General features: G+C 52.8%; 1 protein-coding gene across 6 annotated transcripts; it reads right to left on the bottom strand.

The window, feature by feature from the left end:
• Positions 1-4,704: 4,704 nt before the first annotated feature.
• Positions 4,705-18,078, bottom strand: DUSP13 (dual specificity phosphatase 13). Of its 6 annotated transcripts, XM_003783527.2 has the most exons (8): positions 17,880-18,064; positions 16,852-17,069; positions 15,164-15,371; positions 12,449-12,652; positions 11,136-11,230; positions 7,305-7,478; positions 5,840-6,060; positions 4,902-5,164 (listed from the first exon to the last, which is right to left on the bottom strand). In XM_003783527.2, exons 3-8 carry the CDS (start codon positions 15,248-15,250, stop codon positions 4,962-4,964), a joined length of 984 nt encoding a protein of 327 aa, XP_003783575.1. In that variant the 5' UTR covers positions 15,251-15,371; positions 16,852-17,069; positions 17,880-18,064; the 3' UTR covers positions 4,902-4,961. The 6 variants fall into 6 exon arrangements, with proteins under 6 accessions (XP_003783576.1, XP_012656792.1, XP_012656795.1 ...); XM_003783528.3 differs by lacking the exon at positions 15,164-15,371 and having other exon boundaries at positions 4,705-5,164; positions 17,880-18,078; XM_012801338.1 differs by lacking the exons at positions 15,164-15,371; positions 16,852-17,069 and having other exon boundaries at positions 4,705-5,164; positions 17,880-18,078.
• Between the last annotated feature and the right edge of the window lie 1,667 nt (positions 18,079-19,745).

Genomic DNA, 19,745 nt, shown 5'->3' with positions numbered 1-19,745 from the left:
TCAGCCTCCCAAGTAGCTGGGACCACAGGCGCCCGCCACAACGCCCGGCTATTTTTTGGTTGCAGCTGTCATTGTTGTTTGGCAGGTCCGGGCTGAGGATTCGAACTCGCCACCTTAGGTGTACGTGACTGGCGCCTTAGCCAGTTGAGATATAGGTGCTGAGCCGCAGTTTCCTTTTCTTCTCAGGTGCTGCCCTAGACTCTCTCTCAGCCTCCCCTACAATTAGGTGTGACCATCTGACTGACTTCTGGCCCATGGAACCTGAGGGGAAGTCATATATCTGGCCTCTACATCCTCCAGGCTTACTCCCCTGACCCTCTATCAGACTGTGTTGCAGATGAAAGACAAAGCTTTGTTGAGGTCAGGACGCTGAGATTTGGAGAATTTTGTCAGAATATTAGCAAAGGCTGACTCATGCACTGGTAAATTCTCAATTAATATTCACTTCTGTCCTGGCCTAGCCTCTACCCCTGTGTGCTTGTCTGTAGAATGGGGATAAAAAGACCTACCCCGCAGGGTTGGAAGGTGAAGAAAGAAATGATGGAGGGTTTGTCTTCCCAGCCTAGCTTCTCTTTAACCACAGTTATTTTACCTAAATACTATCAGCTGGGTAATCATTACCTTGTTTTTTTTTTGGGACAGAGTCTTACTTTGTCATGCCGTGCTGTCACAGCTCACAGCAACCCAACCTCAAACTCTTGGGCTCGAGAAATCCTCTTGCCTCAGCCTCCCAAGTATTACCAGGATTACAGGCGCCCACCACAATGCCTGACTAGTTTTAGAGACAGGGTCTTGCTCTTGCTCAGGCTGGTCTCAAACTCATGAGTTCAGGTGATCCACCTGCCTCAGCCTCCCAGAGTGCTAGGATTATAGGCGTGAGCCAAAGCTTCTAGTGCATGGGGAATATTTGGTGCTCCCACTACTACTTGCCTCCTGGCTACTTCTCTTCTCCCCTTGCACCCAATCCACAGAGCCCCAAGACAGCAGCCTGCTGACACCCAACCTCCAGACCCAGGGTGCGGCTCTGTTGCAGTCTCAGGACACCCACACAGCAGGGGCAGGCTGCCCACTCTCAGACTATGATGATCGTCTGGCCACTATCTTGGGTCCTGCTGAGGGTGCATGAGCAGGAAATAGCAACAAGGACTGAGTAGTCCGGTGGAGGAGGGATCCATGGGACTTGGGAGTGGGCTGGTTGGGCTATGCTGCTGGGACTGGCTTGGTCTGCTATGGAAAATTATAGGCCCCACCAACCTGAAGATGAACCAAAAACAGCTTTCTATCCCTAGGGTGGATAGAAGCCCTGCTGGTTGGGACTGGGCCCTGGGACTAAGCTGGGCACAGCAGCACCAGTCTTTCTGTCATCCCCCCCATCTGTGTACCCCCTGAAAAAGGGCAAAGAGCACCTGAGATAGCCACCAGCCACCTGAGGCAGCCACCAGCAGAGAGGTGATCCGAGCAAGCTGGGCAAGGACCTACCCTGAGCCAAAGCCCGGAGATCCAGGATGCAGGAGGTGGAATTCTAGCCCCATCTCACCTTTTCTGAGTCTCAATGTGTTCATCTGTAAAATGGAAATATTGGTGCCTCCCAGGCAAGGTGGTATACATTTGTGTGGTTTTTGAATTGCAGAAGGGGTGAATGTGGCTAAAACCCAGCCAGCGCTCAGCTCACCCAGCTAGGCCCCCTACCTTGGGGCTATGTCCACTTGGGAGGAAGGGATACCTTTTCCTTCCCTGAACTGGTTGCCTGGGTATTCTTCTGCCTGAACAGGCTTGCTCAGAGGAGGCACATTTTTCAAGGGGCATTTGCCCTATGGAAATAGACCAGATGGCAGAGAAGGGCAAAGATTCCTTAGGCCCCCAAGAGAGGGCAAAGCTGGCTCCAGAGAGCCTTGGTGGAGGAGAAGGCACAGGAGCCCCAGTAGGATTAGATACGCTGGGAAGAGGGTACTGGGGAGATGCTGCACACAGGAGGAGCTGGGAGGAGAGGAGGTGCCCTCAGCAGGCGGCTCAGTGCCTGTCCCAGTGTAATCCACTCCCTTTTAGGGCCTCTGCAGAGAGAGCTAGTGGCCATGGTGTCAACCTGTGCCTGCTGGTCCACAGACCCACAGGACTGTACCTGAGGTCAAAGTCATAGCCAGAGGGTGTGGGAGCCATGGGGACCTTAAGCCTGGGTAGGCTGGGTCAGAGACAGCCAGTGGGAAAAGATAGCAAGGCACCAGGCAAGTGTGGTGCTTCGGTTAATGCCAAAATCACACCAGATTCGGACAGACCAAAGAGAAAACGAGGAGCCAAAGGTAGCTGTGACATGCCTTTATTCAGCTTGTAGCGGCCAGTGAACGAACACAGGGACACCTGCCTTCATTCAGTTTGTGTGGCCAGGTGAGCTAGTGTGAGAAGCTTCCCTCCCAAGGAAGTCCATCTCGGGAACTCCGCACTGGCAGAAAGCCTCGGAGCCTTATGTAGCGGCCAGATGACAGTGACTCTGAGTCAAGCGCTAATAAAAATGATGTCGTATTGCTCAATCATGGTTACTTAAGATAACATGGCACCTGCAGGCTCAATCATGGTTACTTAAGATAATCTGGCACCTGGGCGGCACCTGTGGTTCAGTGGCTAGGGCGCCGGCCCCATATTACCCGGGGTGGTAGGTTCGAGTCTGGCCTTGGCCAAACTGCAACAACAAAAAAATAGCCGGGTATTGTGGTGGGCGCCTGTAGTCCCAGCTACTTGGGAGGCTGAGGCAAGAGAATCACTTAAGCCCAAGAGTTTGAGGTTGCTGTGAACTATACACTACGGCACTCTACTGAGGGTGACAAAGTGAGACTTTGTGAAAAAAGAAAGAAAAGATAATCTGGCACCTGCTGGGCTTCAGGCAAGAAAAAGTAAGTAACTCATCTTCCCCACATGCTATCACATGTGGTGGGTAGCATTTTGGGACACCAGGGAGGACACACTTCTTTCATGCTTGAGGGGTCTGGGAGGACATTTTGGAAGTGACATCTAAACTGAGACCTCAAGGAGGAGCTGGAGTTGAGCCAGTGAAAAGAGGTGTGGGTGGAGCATCCAGGTGGTCCAGCCTGAAGTGTGGCAGTGCTGGAGGACACAGTGAAGTGCATCCCGGGAATTATAGACGACTGTCCGTTCCTTAACTGAGCAGCATGTCTGGGAACAGAATTTCAGTGTGGCTGGAGATATGAGGTCTCAGGGAAGGAAGCATCTTTATACTTCATCAAGGTGTTTGCACTTCAAGGAGTTTAAACCGAAGGGTGACACGATCACATTTTATTTTAGTAAGATGTCAGCCTTGGAGGAACAAGGCTGGAGGCAGCAAGACTATTAGCCAGGCTTTTGCAAGAACTCAGGCGAGGGCGGTGCCTGTGCCTCAGTGAGTAGGACGCCAGTCCCATATACCTGAGGGTGGTGGGTTCAAACCCAGCCCCAGCCAAAATGCAACAACAACAAAAAAAAAAAAAAAAGAAAGAAAGAAACTCAAGTGAGACTGATGAGCAGATCTGGGCACTATTCAGAGGAGCCCAAGGTGACACCTGCCAACTGACTTGAGAACAATGGCTGTCAGAACCCTTCATTAAAACAGGGAACTAGAAAAAGGAATGTGTCTGGGTGGGCGTGGTGGTGAAAATCTCAGCTGAGTTTGAAGTTTGGGTGCAACATTCAAATAGGGGTGGCCAGTGGGAGGCAGACATTTTAACTTTGGGAAAGAGATTGGACCAGCCATTGCCATCAGGGAGTCAACAGCCCAGAGATGCTAACTGAGGCTGCGGGAGCAGGAGCGCCCCACAGAAGAGAACAAGAACACTGAAGGAGAGGCAAGGCGGAGGGGAGCACCCCAAGAATCTTCAATATTCAAGGGTCAGCCAAAGGTGTCAAGGCCAAGTAGGAGCAGCCAGTGAAGGAGAAGGAAAGCCAGCCCATTTAATCCTCAAAAATACCTTAAGTGCCATTCATAGGTGGGGACCCTGGGTGAGGGACTTTGCATAGTGTTTTGGTCTATTTTATTAGGGCATAAGAACTAAGAAACTCTGAACCAAATATTTTATTCCCCATCCATAACAGTCCTTCGTCTGAGATCTCTGCAGTGTCCCCTCCCCAACTCACATCCTCCTCTTGTTTAATGTCCCTATTTTTTAGGTGTCTGTAATTTTTGGGGGGACAGGGTCAATATGTTGTTCAGGCTGGTCCTGGGCTCAAACAATCCTCCTGCCCTCAGCCTCCCCAACAAGGTCACTGCAATCGTGAACAGTCCTTCTGGAAGTGGTGTAAGTGGTCTCAGGTCAGGAAGCATCTTTACACTTTTTCAAGTATAAACATCGGCTGGTTCCAAGAGATGCTGCTATCTGTGCACACGAGTTTTGATACAACTGTCGAACTTTGGGTAGAGGATGGTGTCACATCGAACTTGGGCCTTTATCAGACAAAATTCTTGGTTGAGGATATGAGGAGGACAAGATGAGGAAGAGGTCATCTCATCCTTGTTCATCTTGTACCCTGGCTCCATTCACTTGCACTGAGGACAGCGATCGCTAATTGATCCCCATTTATCCCCCTTCTTCATGAAGCCTTGGCATGGATTCCGACCCCTTCTCTGGTTCCCAATATGAGAGTCAGAGTTGGAAAGCCATCCAGAGCCTCATGACCACACTCAGGAGTAAGCTTTGCCTCACAAACAACCAGAAGATTACCTGTCTTTAGTATGATGAACCTTTTATTATAGAGACAGACTGAACTTTCTTTTGCATAAAGAATCTCTGGATTGGGTCAGGGAAATTCACCTGCTAAAGGTTACCACCCAGCCATCCCTGCCTTTGCCTCAGCTAAGTCTCCACTTGCTGTTTACATCTCAGGGTCACAGGGAACAGCAGAAGCTGCTGTCCCCAGGTCCAGGCTGATCAGTTGGGCCATGCTGGATGGAGGGTCAGGGCTCCTGGGTGCCTGCCAGGTCAGAGCCGCCCCATCTCCCGCCCCAGTCGGTTGTCCAGAACCTGGAGCTGTCGGAGAAAGCCCGAGTTGGGGCAAATATCGCGGTGGGCTTGCACCGTCTGGATGGCCTCTACCAGTGTCATGTTCTCGCAGATCATCAGGAAGGCCAGGACGAGCGTAGCAGAGCGGCTTACCCCCATGGCACAGTGTAGCAGGACGCGGCCTGTGGGGAGACCCAACATAGCATCAGCTACTTGCCCTCGAATTGCCCCACCCCTTTGGGAAGAAGGGGTATCCCTGGCCATCCCTCACAGCATCCTGGAATACTGACACTGTCCTCACTGTGGAATGGGGCAATAGAATCCCAGAGAGAGAGACTGACTCAAAGGCTTACGACAAGTCAGCGGCAGGGGCTTAGGTTAGCGGCTGGGATTTCCTTCTTCTGGTCCAGGGTGCTTTCTCTGGCATCCTTTGCCACCCTGGGCTGGGGGAAGGGAGTTTACTCCTGCGGTCCCTGGATTTGTATCAGGTCCTGCCTCTCTTTTCTCAGTTCTGCCTGCTCCTCTGCTCCCGAAACCCTATTCCAAGGCCTCATCTTAGCAGCCTGTTTAAAAGGCTTTGCTAGGACCTGTACCCTCCACCTGACACCTTGCCTTTTACTGAGGGATGTGGTTATTCTGATGCCCACCCTGGAACTCAGTTATAACTGTGATCTCTGCTTTTCAGGCTGTCCCTGAAGAGGACACTCACTAAATAGTGGTAGCTAGTTCTCCCATGGCGTAGGAGGGTCTGAAATGGTTTGTGGCTCTGGACTCCCTCCCCCACCTGTGCTACTGGAAACATAGACAACTCCAGAGCACACCATGTCCCTCACCCAGATCCTTCCCCGGAAGCTCACCTTGGGAAACACTGAGAGCAGTTCGGATGTACCGAGCAACAGGCAGAAAGTAGACGCTGAGGTCAAAGAAGGGGTTGTCATCAGCCTCAATGCCATAGTACTCCAAGGGCATTCCTCGGTAAAATTTGGCACCTGTGTCCACTTGAAACTTGCCTGCAGCAGCATTTATAACATGGGTGATGCCCAGCTGAGCCAGCTTGCTCTTGTCCCGGGCTGCGTACCTGGGGAGGAGGGCGCAGGGCAGTTAGGAGGGTGGAGGTGGATCTCCCTGGCTCAGCCCTGGCTGGGTTGGAACTTATCTCCCCAAGCTACAGCCTGCCAAGTATGGAGACTAGAGCCAGGGAACTGGCTCGAGGTGAAGGGCTCTTGCAGGTGACAGTGGAGACTCTTTTTCACTCAGGCCAACTTTTCTGGAAGGCAATTTGGCATTGCGCATCAAAAGCCTTAAAAATGTACATGTGAGGTCTGACAATGAAGTTCACAAACTCGTTCTAGAAAAAGTACTACCTGCCTCATTGCTGATGACCTCTACAGTCACCTTCAAAGTACTCCCCATGGGAAGCTATGCACCAATGCTAGCATCTTGTCATCAGAATTGTCATCGTATGACATACAAAAACTTGAAAAAATAATGAATGCCACTCATTAAGACACTGCCACACAAACACAGCTGTGGGATGCTGATATACTAATGTTATGAAACTTTACCAAGTACAGGGAGCTGTGATGCCACGGCACTCTACTGAGGGCAACATAGTGAGACTCTGTCTCAAAAACAAAACAACTGGTAAAGCTAATCACACTATTTATGTATATAGGTGGTACAACTTTAAGAAAAACAAGGAGGCTCGGCGCCTGTGGCTCAAGTGGCTAAGGCACCAGCCGCGTACACCCAGGGTGGCGGGTTCGAATCCAGCCTGGGCCCAACAAACAACAATGACGGCTGCAACCAAAAAAAATAGCCGGGCACTGTGGCGGGCGCCTGTGGTCCCAGCTGCTTGGGAGGCGGAGGCAGGAGACTCACTTGAGCCCAGGAGTGGGAGGTTGCTGTGAGCTGAGATGCCACAGCACTCTACCCAGGGGGATAGCTTGAGGCTCCTGTCTCAAAAAAAAAAAAAAAGAAAAAGAAAAAGAAAAACAAGGAAATAGTTTATTCGACGCCTAGTGGTAAACCATACAGAAAAAGGAAAAATTATGAGAAGGATTCAGTAAGGGCTTCTGGGGCACAAGTAACGTCCTGTTTCTTCACCTGGGTCATGAAGCTGTTAATCTATGTTCTGTGCACTTTTCTTCTATGTTAAAAGTAATCATAATATAAAAAGAAAGAAAAATAGGGAAAGAGATGGTGGGAGGCAAAGGGTGGGCCCCACCTCTGCCCCTGAAGGGCTCTGGGAGAGGCACACGCCCCCACACCTGTGTGGGCCTCACACCCTTCTGTTGCCCCCACCCTGTGGGTCTTACTCACGCATCTCCCAGGAAGAGGTTGGGCCAGACCTCATCGACGTGGTTCAGCATGGGAGCCCGATGGACCCATAGCAAGCGCTGCAGCGAAGCCAGTGTGGGCGGCTGGTAGGGCGACACCCGGAGTGCCCCATGGATCTTAGGCCTCCGGAGGTCCTGCTTCTGTAGCGAGTCCATTCTGGAACAGAATGGACACGGCGGTGGCTGAAGGCAGGCTCCCAGGGTGGATCTAGCCAATAGGAAGACCCATGTTGCAGTGCCCAGGTGCCATTGGGAAGTTAGGAGAAGAGCCTCAGCTATTTCAGGTGAGGTTATTAACCCGTTCAGCTGGGGCTGAGGCCTAGCACCCTTCCCCAGGGAACAAGGAAATCAATCCTTTGTCACCACCATGGAGCTGGGCAGACCTCTCTCTTGCCCTCTCCTAAGGCTGCAGGTGTAGGAAGCTTTGGGCAAGGAGTCCCCTATTTGTGGCATCTGGTCAATGCAGATCTCACCCTTTAAGTCAGTGGTCAGGAACCTCAGATGGCTGTGGCTCTCAAAGGACATTCAGAAAGGTCCCCCAACCTAGGCAGCTCATCTCAAGCCCCTCCCCTGCTACATCCAGGCTGGCCTTCAGGCTCCCCCCTCCCCTTTTAGGGCCTTAGAGATCAGTGCCATGTCCAGGGTGAGAGATGAGGCTGTGAACCGATATCTGTTAGTGTTTCCACACTCAGTGAGCTAATAATGCCTCTTCATGCCTGATGCCTTGCTTGTGGTACATCCCTATCTGACACAGGAGGAAGCTGGAGCTCAGATTTATTATAAGTGATGCCAAAGCCACATGAGTGCGGTTCAGTCTACTTCTAGCTCCTTTAGCTTCATCCTCAAGCATTTCAGTCACCACCTTTGAGGCTCCAGAGAATGGTCACTAATGTGTCTGTTTCCTTAGGGCTACCCAGTACTGGTGAGCTCCTCTGCCTACAGGCATCTGTGTTCTTCCTTACCCCCACGACTCAGGCCAGGAGTGCTGTACGTCAGGCTTCCCGCGGGTGGGGTGGTTTGTATCGGGCGTCAGCGGGCTGACAGCATTCGGGACCCTGCAGAGCTGGGGTGTCAGTGGCACCAGAACATGGGCCTGGGGCCGTGTTGGGAAGGTGGGCCTCTCTTGGCCAACTGTCCCTGACCCCTTCAGCCAGTAACTAGGGAAGGTGCAGACTGGGAAGAACATCTTTTCCCTTTGATAGGAGGGGCCAGGACCAGAAAGGGAAACGGGTACCCAAGAGGCCCCCGGCTTGGCCAAGCTCACCCAGTGGCTGGCTGATGTGCAGGGCGGAAGTGAAGGCCCAGCTTTCCCCCTCATTCCCCACTGTGACCTCTCAGGGCAGGCTGAATGGCCTGCCACCTACCTAGGACATGATCTGGGCCCAGGAATGGGGGAGTGGGTGCAGGGGTGGGACTCAGCTCGGGAGCAGAACAAGGCCTGCAGTAAGTTCCGCCCAGAACACAGATGCTGTGAAGCGGCTAGAATTCTAGGTCCTCACCTTGGAGCCTGTGGGGGTGGGGCCTGAGAACAGATCAGGCCTGAAGCAGTAGTCCTACAGGCCACCATCCCCCCTCCCCCGGCCCTGCCCCAGCCTCTGCTCTGCCTGGCATCTCTTTGGTATTAAAGGCTCTTGGCCCCAGAAGCGTCTCCCCCTCCCAAAGATGGGAGACAACCTGAAATAGTGGCAAGAGAACTTTACAGGGGGGGAAAGGAGAGCTGGGCTCCTTGGGACTCTGCCACAATTCATTCTGTGGCCTGGAGGAAGTCTTCACTCCTGTCTGGACCACAGTTTCTCTTCCCTATGCTAAAGATCCTGGCATACCTGACTTAGGATTCGCTAGGAGGTTGATCTGAGGAGAGAGGAGTGTCTGGGTGTGCAATCACTACAGGGAAGAAAGTGTGTGTGGTGGGGAGGAGGATGCTCCCAAGTCTCAGGGAAGCCCAATATCCTCATAGGTCTGGAGCCACTAGGTGGGGCTGCACCAGCTCCAGGCAGGACAAGCTGGGCTCCAACAGGCTGCCCGGTGGGGCTCAGGCCTGTCGAGCTTGGCATGGGGTGATGCCGCCCTCTGGTGGCCAGGAAGTGCCTCACAGCCCAGCACAAGGGAGCTGATAGCCCGACCCTGGCTAAGACACTGGAGGACTCCGCTGCCCCTGGGGGTTCCAAAAGGGCCAGGGACTGGGGGCTAGTAGGCCACAGCCTTTGCCTCTGAAGGGACCGTGGACCCAGGGCTGGAGAAAGGGGCTTTTCTCTGGACTTAGGGCTACTCCTGGTCAGGTACTACCTAAGGCTCACTCCTGATGCTCACGAGGTACCTGCTTCCTGTCTACCATTTCCCCCCTGTGGCCCAGCCCACCTCGTCAGCCAGAGTCAGGCCCAGCTGCCCACCCAAAGACTCACACCCCCCCCCCTCCCGGTACACCTAAGGAAGGGGAGTCGGAGGCTACAGCAGTTCCCCTGCTTTGTGGCACCGACTGGGCTGTGGAGGGCCCTGGCGGACACTTCCTTCTGCATCTCCTCACCCAGCCTGCAGCAGTGACAGAGCCCGCTCAGCTCTTCTGCCGCTCACTCTACACCTCATTCTGCTCCCTGGGCTCCACCTTGCCTCCTTCTCCCTGCTCAGCCAAGGCTCCACCTTGCCTCCTTCTCCCCGCTCAGCCACGCAGCTACCTCTGTGGGCAAGGGCTTCCTTGCTTCAGCACTGCGGTTTACAAGTCCATACACTGGTTTTCTGTCCTCATCCATACCTCTCCTCTCTATGCAGCTCTCCCTGTCTGTCTCTGACTCCCATCCTACTCAGGAAGCTCATGTTCCTTCCAGAACATCATTCTGCATACCCACAGCCTCAGCCAAGGCACATGGACCTTGGAGAAGCGGGCAACTGTTTGCCACCCGCCTCCTCAGCTGCAGCTCCAGGAGATAGATGTTCCCCTGGTCTGCCCTCCGCACCAAGCTCTCTGCCTCCTCCTCATGGGGGCCAGAGAGGAGTGTGGCCACAGGCCAGGGGGAGCTGGAGCTCCCAGGGCAGGACAAGTGATGAGTCTCGGAAAGAAAGCCTCTGGGAGGGTGGAGGGGTGTTGTCCATGGGGTGCTGCTATGGGCCTCTATGCTCAGCCCTCAGGCCTTGGGGAGGGCAGACCTGGGCAGAATTCTCAGGTCTGGGACTTGCATCTCTGTGGTCTTCCCTGAGCTGCTTTCTTCAGTAGGGCTGCTATGTGTGATTCCTTGAAATAATAAATATAAAGTGCCTCCCACACTGTCTGCCCCGTGGTAGATGTGCACTAAATGGTGCCTCCTACTATTATTACCACTGCTATAATTACTCTTACCCTTTCAGGCTTTAAGACACAAGCTCAGTAGAGGGCAACCTTCCCACAGGCCAGTGAGGTCTGGGTTTTGTTTCTCTATACTTCTCAATGCTTTCTTTCTAGTAATAATTATTATATTCACCACTTACTATGGATGTCCTATGTACCAGACACAGCTCTAGACATTTACATTTTCTCATTGAATCCTCACAGTGCTCTTATGAAGCCAGTAATATTATCATTTTCATTTTAAAGATTAGGAAACAGGTTCAGAGAGGTTAAGCAACATGCCCAAAGTCACAAAGCCAATAGGTGCGGGAACCAAGATTCAAGCCCAGGTCTTTCTGACTCTACTATGATTTGTCTATGCCTGTATTGCAGACTCAGTTGGGTCCCACACCCAAACCAATCCCCACCCATGCCCAACACACACAGGCAGAGGTGTCCTGGCCCTCGTTACCCAGCATGCTCAGGGAACCCCCTGAATTAGGGCCACTTACCCACCTGTGGAGGTGTCTGGCCCAGGCTGTGATCTTCCCTGATAGGCAGTATGTGCTGTCGGCTTCCAGCTGCCTGTCTCTGTACACTTGATGCTGTTTCTATTTTTTGATTTGAGTTTAATTATAAAGCATGCTGTCTGGTCCCCCCCTCCCAACCTCCCCTGCCACTCCCAATTATCTTCTGGTCCTATGGGATGGTCAGTTCCTACCCCTCCAGGCCCAGCCCTGCTGGGAGTGGAGGCAGCTTAGCCTGGGTCTGCCTGTGGTATGTGTGTACATGTTTGCTGATAGTGGAGCAGGGAGAAGGGAGGTCAAATAAACCATTTAAGAAGGACCCTTGAGGGCAGTGCCTGTAACTCAGGGTCTGGGGCACTGGCCACATACACCAGAGCTGGCAGGTTCAAACCCAGCCCCAGCCTGCCAAACAATGACAGCTATTACAACAACAACAACAAATAGCCGGGCGTTGTGGTGGGCTCCTGTAGTCCCAGCTGCTTGAGAGTTTGAGGAAAGAGAATTGCTTAAGCCCAAGAGTTTGAGGTTGCTGTGAGCTGTGATGACATAGCACTCTACTGAGGGTGACACAGTGAGACAGTCTCAAAAAAAAAGGACCCTTGGCCTTCAAGAGTAATATGGAACAAGAGCAGAAAGTTCAAGCAGGAAGGATCTTCTACAGAGGAAGAGGTTAATCAAAATCATACACAAACTGATGGCATTGCCAACATCAGAACCAAGGTCCAGGGGAAATGGCCTAAGATTAAGATCTAGAATTTCAGGCTGAGGGACACAGCTCAGCTCCACGTATAGACAGAGGTATGAGTGGGCTACAGTGCAGGTCTTTAGACAGACCTGGTCTGTGGTCAGAAGCTGCACATCCAGGAACTGCTCTCACTCTCTGCCAGGCTCCTCTCTCCCCAAAAGGCAGGGATGCCCAGGGGTATTTCTGGGCTAGGCCCCACTATCCTGTGAGGCCAGTGAAATGGTCTTTAATTTCCTTCCCAAAGCTATGCTCAGTTAGGGACCTTGTAACCAGGCCTGTTAAGAACCTTCCCTGCCATACTACTCCCCTCTCACTCTCCCAGCTGATGAACACACACCTGCCCACAGTCGCATGCACTCTGGGTCTCTGAAATCTGCATTCCAGGGAGGTTAGGCTCAGTCCCTACTGGTGCTCCCCAAGCCTTGGGGAGAGTCAGGGGATGCAGTTGTCGCCAAGGGTTATCACGAACACCCTTACTTTCTGAAGCCATCCCCGCGAAGTTGAGATCCCTAGCCAAGGAGCCTGAGGACTTGGCTGAGAGGGCATCTTACTCCCACCTGTGGGGACTGAAGACAGTGGCTGACAGGAGGTGCAGACACCAGGATGAAGGAGATGGAGGAGCAGGCTCTTGGGTGGACCCCATGCTGGACTCTTGTCATCTTCTGGGCAGCCACCTGGGTTAGAGCCTCTGGCAGCACCAGCAGGGCCAGTGTCAGGGTAGCAAGGTGGCAGAGTCCCATGGCAGGAAGTAAAGACCAGTTCTGGGAGAGAGATGAGCTCTGTGTTACAGGCAGGTAAACCAAGGCCCAGACTGGAACTGGCTGGGCCTTACTGGGGCAGGAACAAGAGCCGTCACCTAAACCTGCTTCTATCTTGAGCCCCGTTTATAAAGTCAAGTGGGTACAGATGCTCAGAGAAATGAGGCAGTAGGTTTGGCACCACAGCATGAACAGAGATGACCTGCCCCACACCCCCCTCATCGTTCAGAGTCTGCAGCCCCAAAGCTGCCATGTATGGCTGCTCAGCCTGCACACTGCACAACTCTTGGCTCCAGTTGTGTGGACAATTTGTTAGAGGACCCCCCCACCCATGAATTGTACAATGCTGCAACCCTGCCCAATCATCTCCCCCAAAGTCGGCTGCCTGGTGAGAAAGACTTTAAGGCCCCAGGCTGAGGACGTGAGGAGATTGAGCACGATCAGAGATATGCTCTGCCAAGTGCCTGGATCTTGTCTGGAGGAGAGAGGGCAGGCAGGGAATGTGCCATTCCATGGGGGAACACGTCCTCCTCCCTCCACCCACAGAGCTCAGTCTCCCACCAAGCTTGGCCCCTGGCCCAGTCCCAACCCTAAGTTTCTCCCATCAGATCTCCAAACTCTAAACTTAGGTACAGATCCTTCCCTAATCATTCTCCCCAAGATGCTCATCCTCCAGCCAGCATGTGGGAAGGGGTTAATTGTTGCTAAGTGCCTCCTTTTTTTTTTTTTTCTTTTTTGGAGACAGTCTCATTTTGTCACCCTTGGTAGAGTGCTGTGGCATCACAACTCACAGCAACCTCAAACTCCTGGGCTTAAGCGATTCTCTTGCCTCAGCCTCCTAAGGAGCTGGGACTACAGGCACCTGCCACAATGCCCGGCTATTTTTTGGTTGTGATTATCATTGTTGTTTGGCAGGCCTGGGCTGGATTCGAACCCGCGGGCTTGGGTGTATGTGGCTGGCCCCTAGCTGCTGAGCTACAGGTGCGGAGCCAGTACCTCCCTTCTGGTTGGGCTGGCTATGCCTTTGGAGACAGAATCGCCTCTTTATGGGTGGGAGGTGGGGAGAGAGATCTCAAATAAGAGTTGAGTGCTCATGGGGCAAGAGGAGAAAGCTGGAATGCTCGCAGCTTCGTGGGAGCCTTGTCTGGTTGCTTATCCCCATCTGGCAGCCCCTCTGAGCCAGTGGGTGGTGGGGCACAGCCAAAGATGTGGCTGAGAGGAGAGAGAAGGGGCAGTGAGGGAGGCAGGAGCTGGAGGCAGGCCCTGGGGACTGGGGACCAGCCCTGGAGACCTGACCCCCAGAAGCACAAGAAGGTGGGGGAGGCAGGCTGCAGGGACCAGACAAGGACAGACCCAGCATGGGCATGTGCCGCTCCCTCCCTCATAGTCCTGATGTAGCCAAAGCCACCCCATTCTGGGAAGAGACACTCCTGCCTTTTCCCACCCACGCTGGAGGAATTTCACAGAGGGCTGATATGAAAGATTTGGAGCAGCATCTTGGTGACCATTTGCAGCTAGGAGCCCAAGAACAGTGTTGCTGCTGGGGATGCCCAGCTTGTTCCACTGGGCAGTTTGGGCCCCTAGTGGGAGGGAGGCAGCTTGTGGAGAGGAGGTATTGGGGGTCCATTCCCCTTGTGCCATGTAAAGACTGCCCTCTTATTTGATGATCAACTGTCCTGATCACTGAACAATGGAAGCAGGAAGGAGTCTAGATGGACTTCAGGAAGAGCTTCATGTCTTAAAGGGGTTCCCAGAACCAGAGAAGGAGGAAGTCAGGGAGGGTCCTTCTCTAGATCAGAGGGGTGATGAGGCAGGAGTGGAGTGCTGGACCCAAGGCAGAGAACCGAATGGCACCACCCAGGGGCTTTCTGGCATCTGGGTGAGGAAGGCATGGCTGGGGCAGGAACATATTTGGGAGCCCGTTCTCCTTCCCATGGAGGGGACGGTGAGGTGAGGCCAGGGTAAGAATGAGCCAAGCCTGGAATGTTTTCTCTGTGGGACTATAGCTGGGGTTCAGACCCTTGAGGAAGGTGATGTGGTGGTGTGGAAAGTCCAGGCTGGCTGTGGGGATGACTTGGTGGGACTCGTGAGGCCCCCACGGGCTTTCTGCTGAGGCAGAGCAGGTGGCCCCAGGCCCAGGAGGGAAGGCCTCGCTCACCACGTTGCTTCCTATGCTCCCCCTTTCTCTGAGTCCTGAAGAATCAGGTAGGCTGGGGAGATGGGGGTGGGACTCTATAGGAAGATTGTTTAGGCTGGGCCCTGCTGAGACCCTGGGTGGGTGATGGGGGCCAATTGGTTGGGGAGTAGGCCAGGCCCCCTTCCACCCTCATTTCCAGCCACACACAGCCCTGCCAACCAAGTCTTAACAGCCCCATCCCATGTTCCTAGCCCAGCCTCCACTGGCGTCCCCCTCTATGCTCCCTGCCCAGACCTCACCTGACATCTCACTGCCAAACACTGTACCCCCCCCCCAGCTTTCCCCCCTCGTGCCCTCAAGTCCCAACTAGCCCTTACCTGGTTCCTTAGCTCTGGCCTGAGCCCCGTAGTTGCTGGTCCAGCTCGCAGAGCTGGCGGAGGAAGCCTCGGTTGGGGAAGACCCATCGGTGCTGCCTCACGGTGATCACTGCCTGCCGCAAGGACAGCTGCTGGCGCAGCATGAGGTAGGCCAGCACCAGCGTGGCAGAGCGGCTCACGCCCACCACACAGTGCACCAGGACCTTGGCTGTGGAAGATGTCCTGATGAAGAACACTTTCTCACCAGCCAGCCCACCCAGGGGCTGGGGTAGAGACCCAAGCTCCCAGTCCTGCATTGATGGTACTCTCTGACCCTGGGTCAGTCACTCAACCTTTGTGTGCCTCAGTTTCCTGATCTGTCAAATGAGTAGACCAAATCCTGTCCTACCTACCCTTGGGATGGGGTCCACGTTCCCTCACATGGCTTTTAAGACCCTTCAAGAGCTGGCCCCTGTTGACCCTGCAGTCTCACCTCAAACCATCCCTCCCCAACTCTCAGCTCTAGGAACGGGAGTAACTTGTGGTGCTTTAGATGTGTCATGGTCTCTGACCTCCAGCCTTACCACATGCTATTCTGACTACCTTCAAAATATTTCCCCTGGTCTTGGGCTGACTAACTTCTGCTACTCATCATTAGGTTTTTGTTGAGACACAGCTTCATCTACAGGCTTTCATGACCACTCAAGGTATTGCCTGAATCACAGAGCACCTCATCATTTTTGCATATGACCCAGTGAACCCTGGTGTAGAGGGAAGTCTTCCCCCACCCACTTCTGTGGGCTGAGCTTCCCTGCTCTGTGCTACCATAGCTCTTCATGCGTGCCCGCACCTATGAGCAGCGCTCGTGATACTTCACATGATAATTTGACTGTCTCGCCATCAGTCCCAAAAGGGCAGGGACCCTGCTGTAAGTCTGGAGATTCCTTGTCTTTAGCTCAGTGTTTGGCACATAGAAGATAATAAACAGCTGGTGAGGTGGTGCCTGTAGCTCAGTGATTAGGGCGCCAGCCACCTACACTGAGGCTGGCGGGTTCGAACCTGGCCCAGGCCAGCCAAAACAACAATGACAACTGCAACAACAACAAGAACAAAAATAGTTGGGCATTGAGGTGGGTGCCTGTAGTCCCAGCTATTTGGGAGGCTGAGGCAAGAGAATCACTTAAGCCCAAGAGTTTGAGGTTGCTGTGAGCTGAGACGTCACAGCACTCCACCCAGGACGACAGTTTGAGACTCTGTCCCAAAAAAAAAAAAAAAAAAAAGGCTGGTGAATGAATGGATGAAGGACAAAACGATATCAAAGTGCTTTGGATATTAAAAAGTCATGTGAGCTGTAGTCCTGTTGTTCCTATCATACAGATGAGGAAATCCTTTGTTGTACACTGGGGATCTGAAGATTATTTTTTCCAGTTCAAAGTACTTTGGGGAAGAAATCTACGTGCAAATGGTGATTTCTCAGGGCTGAGTGCTGCAGATAAAGAACTGCTCTGCTGTTTGGGAGACCTGGCTTCCAGCCCCAGGGTTGCTCCTGCCTCATGGCATGACCTTGTGGTCCAGGCCTCAATTTAAGGTTAGATACAATTCTGTAGCATGGAGCAGAGGATTTTTTAAAACCAGGGATGGGAGGGGAAATGGGACATCCTTCGCATGAATGAGCAGGGTGGGATATGGGCATGGACCCCAAGTCCTACCCCCAGGTGTGCAGAGGGCACAGTGGATGAAGTCGGCTGCAGAGGAGAAGTAGGCACTGATGTCGAAATCAGGGAGGTCGTGGGCCGGCACCCCCAGGTAGCTCACGCTGCTGCCGTAGAATTCGGGGCTGCCCTGACAGAAGAGGCCCCCGTGGGCGGCGTTCAACACGTGGGTGATGCCCAATTTGAAGAGCTCAAAGCGGTTATTTGCCGTGGCCCTGGGGAGAGCGGAAAGCGGACTAGATGCTGGGACTAGATGCCGGCTGAGCCGTGAAATCTAGGAAGGAAGTTTTGCCTGCTTCAGAGGCACTGAGCCGTTAGTGTCCAAAGGTAGCCAGAATCCAACAAGTTCCAGCTGGGGTCAGCCGCCCACAGCTCCACCCCACAGCTTTCGGGGTGGGGGTGGGGAGTTGCTGGTGCAGGGGTTATCTTTAGACTTTGGTTGCTTCCTTAGGCGATCTGCCCTTGCCTTGTCGGGAGCAGGAAGGAAGGGATTGCTTCAACCTTGGGAGGGCATCGTTTGAAGCTGCCCCTCCCTTCTTGCCCTATGTCCTCCCACGCACATCCAGGCTCCCCTGGCCGCCAACTCATACCTGCTTCTAATCTGCAAATGTTTAAAAGGTGACACCTTCCCTGATTCACCTGCAGTCAGGCCAATCCACCCATTTCGTGTCCAGAGAAGAGAGACTGGGACCGGAAAGGGGGGTTCTCTGTCTACCCTTCCTCATGCGGCAAATACCATTCCCCAGGTCTCTGTCCGCTACACGTGCCAGAAATCCTGGATGTGTCGGAAGACTTCAGGAACCTCTGGGAATCCCTGGCTCTGAGACAAGCAAAATCCCTGCTCCCCCTGCTGGCCACGCCTGCTCACTGCACCCAGCCCCGCACATGGGGGTCCTGGAGAAAGTCCTAGATTTGGGGTGCACTGAGCAGGACTATTTCTCAGTTCCCTTCCACTCCCTGGTCTGGTAAAGAGTCCAGGAACTCCTTGCTCCCACTCCCACGCCCCTCTGCCAGCTACCACTCACGCATCTCCAATGAAAAGGTTGGGCCAAACTTCATCCACATGGGTGGAAGAGACCGTCCCCTCTCTCAGTAGCTCCTCCAACTCCGGGATGCTGGGGCAAGGCGTGGCTTCGGCATCTTCCCCGAGTTCTGGGAGCGAGGCCTCAGCCATGGGCCAGCCGGCCCACCCTCTGCCTCTGCGGTCACTCCTGTTTCTCCAGTGTCATTTCTTCTTCCCAGAGATTGACAGGGACAGGTTGGACAGGAGCAAGTGACTCAGCAAGTCACAGGGGCCTCCAGAGAGGACAGGATGTTTTCCTCCCCAAGCCACCCCCACCCCCTAAACCTGGAATCAGCCAGTCTACCTCTCTTCACCTCAGTTTCTTCACTAGTAAAGTAACGATAATTCCACCTACCTCAGAGAGTTGTGAGGATTAAATGAAACGAAGATGATCTGTGTGTAACATATAGTAGGTACTTAGAAACATTTACTGAAGGGTGGGTGCCGGTAATCCTAGCACTCTGGGAGGCCAAGGTGGGTGGATTGCTTGAGCTCCTGAGTTCCAGACCAGCCTGAGCAAGAGTGAGACCCTGCCTCTACTAAAAGTGAAAAACTGAGAAAGAGGATCTCTTGAGCCAGACTGGTTGCTGTGAGCTATGACACCACAGCACTCTACCAAGGGCATCAAGGTGAGACTCTGTATTAAAAAAAAAAAGATTGTTGGCTTTTATTTTATTTATTCTTTTGAGACAGGGTCTCACTCTGCTGCCTCAGCTGGAGGGTAGTGACACAATTGTACCTTGCTGCAACCTCAAACTCCTAGGCTCAGGCAATCCTCCTGCCTCAGCCTCTCAAGTAGCTAGGACTACAGGTGCACACTACCATACTAGTTAGTTTTATATTTCTTGTAGATACAGGATCTCATTATGTTGCTCAGGCTGGTCTTAAACTCCTGGCCTCAAGCAATCTTCCTGCCTTGGCCTCCCTAAGGGCTAGGATTACCAGTATGAGTCACAGTGCCTGACCAGTTTATTGAATTAATAGGTTTGGAGCCCGAAATGAGGCTATTTGTTTCTGAGGACTGAGTTAAAGCAGAGATCCAGGGTGGTGAAGAGGTGACTGGCTTCAAGGATGAATGATAGAAAACATTTTATAGGTCTGGGTGGGCCACAAAATGGGTAGGAGCAGGATGTCTGTGAACGAGTTTCTGGATTGTGGGGGTCAGGGGCAGTTTTCTGAGTTATAGAGTCAGAGAAATGTGAAGAAGAGACATAGAGGACCTTACATAAAAGGTGCCCACAAGGTTCATAGGGGAAGGTTTGAACAATAGTCCTGTAATGAAGATGGCTGACTTCTCAAAAGAGAAGGCTAAAGGAGGCCTTGTATGTCAGAGGAGGAGAAGGGAAATGAGTGTTGCCCTACTAGACTTTGAAAGCCAAAAGGCCTGTCATCAGAAACATTCTTTTTTTTTTTTTTTTTTTAGACAGAGTCTCAAGCTGTTGCCCTGGGTAGAATGCTGTGGCATCATCATAGTTCACAGCAACCTCCAACTCTTGGGCTCAAGCGATCCTCTTACCTAAAATAGAATAGTTTTTTCTATTTTTAGTAAATATGGGGTCTTGCTTTTTGCTCAGGCTGGTCTTGAACTTGTGAATTCAAGCAATCCACCTGCTTCGGCCTCCCAGAGTGCCAGGATTATAGGCATGAGCTACCGTGCCTGGCCAATCAGAAACATTTTAAGGATGGGAGGAAGATTTCTCTGCCTACTAGGGCTTTTGGCCCCAGAATGAAGCTAAGAGAGGGCAACCTGTCCTTCTGCCAGAGCTGATTATTGGCAGAAGAGATGAGATGTCTTCCCTTCTCTCAAGTGACTTCAGAGGTTATGACG

Source organism: Otolemur garnettii, unplaced genomic scaffold, assembly GCF_000181295.1.
Source record: "Otolemur garnettii isolate 467f Iridium unplaced genomic scaffold, OtoGar3 scaffold00008, whole genome shotgun sequence".
Classification (NCBI taxonomy): Eukaryota; Metazoa; Chordata; class Mammalia; order Primates; family Galagidae; genus Otolemur; species Otolemur garnettii.
The sequence above is the reverse complement of the archived record's forward strand: the minus strand, read 5'-3'. Positions and strand labels throughout refer to the sequence as shown.

What these genes read in the sequence shown, in the direction of transcription:
- DUSP13 (XM_003783527.2), bottom strand. Translation starts at nt 15,250, where the DNA reads ATGGGTCTTCCCCAACCGAGGCTTCCTCCGCCAGCTCTGCGAGCTGGA. An exon ending in GGCCAGAGCTAAGGAACCAG is followed by an intron (nt 12,653 to 15,163) that starts GTAAGGGCTAGT and finishes TCTCTCTCCCAG; the next exon opens with AACTGGTCTTTACTTCCTGC. An exon ending in TGCTCTCAGTGTTTCCCAAG is followed by an intron (nt 5,165 to 5,839) that starts GTGAGCTTCCGG and finishes GTCTCCCCACAG; the next exon opens with GCCGCGTCCTGCTACACTGT.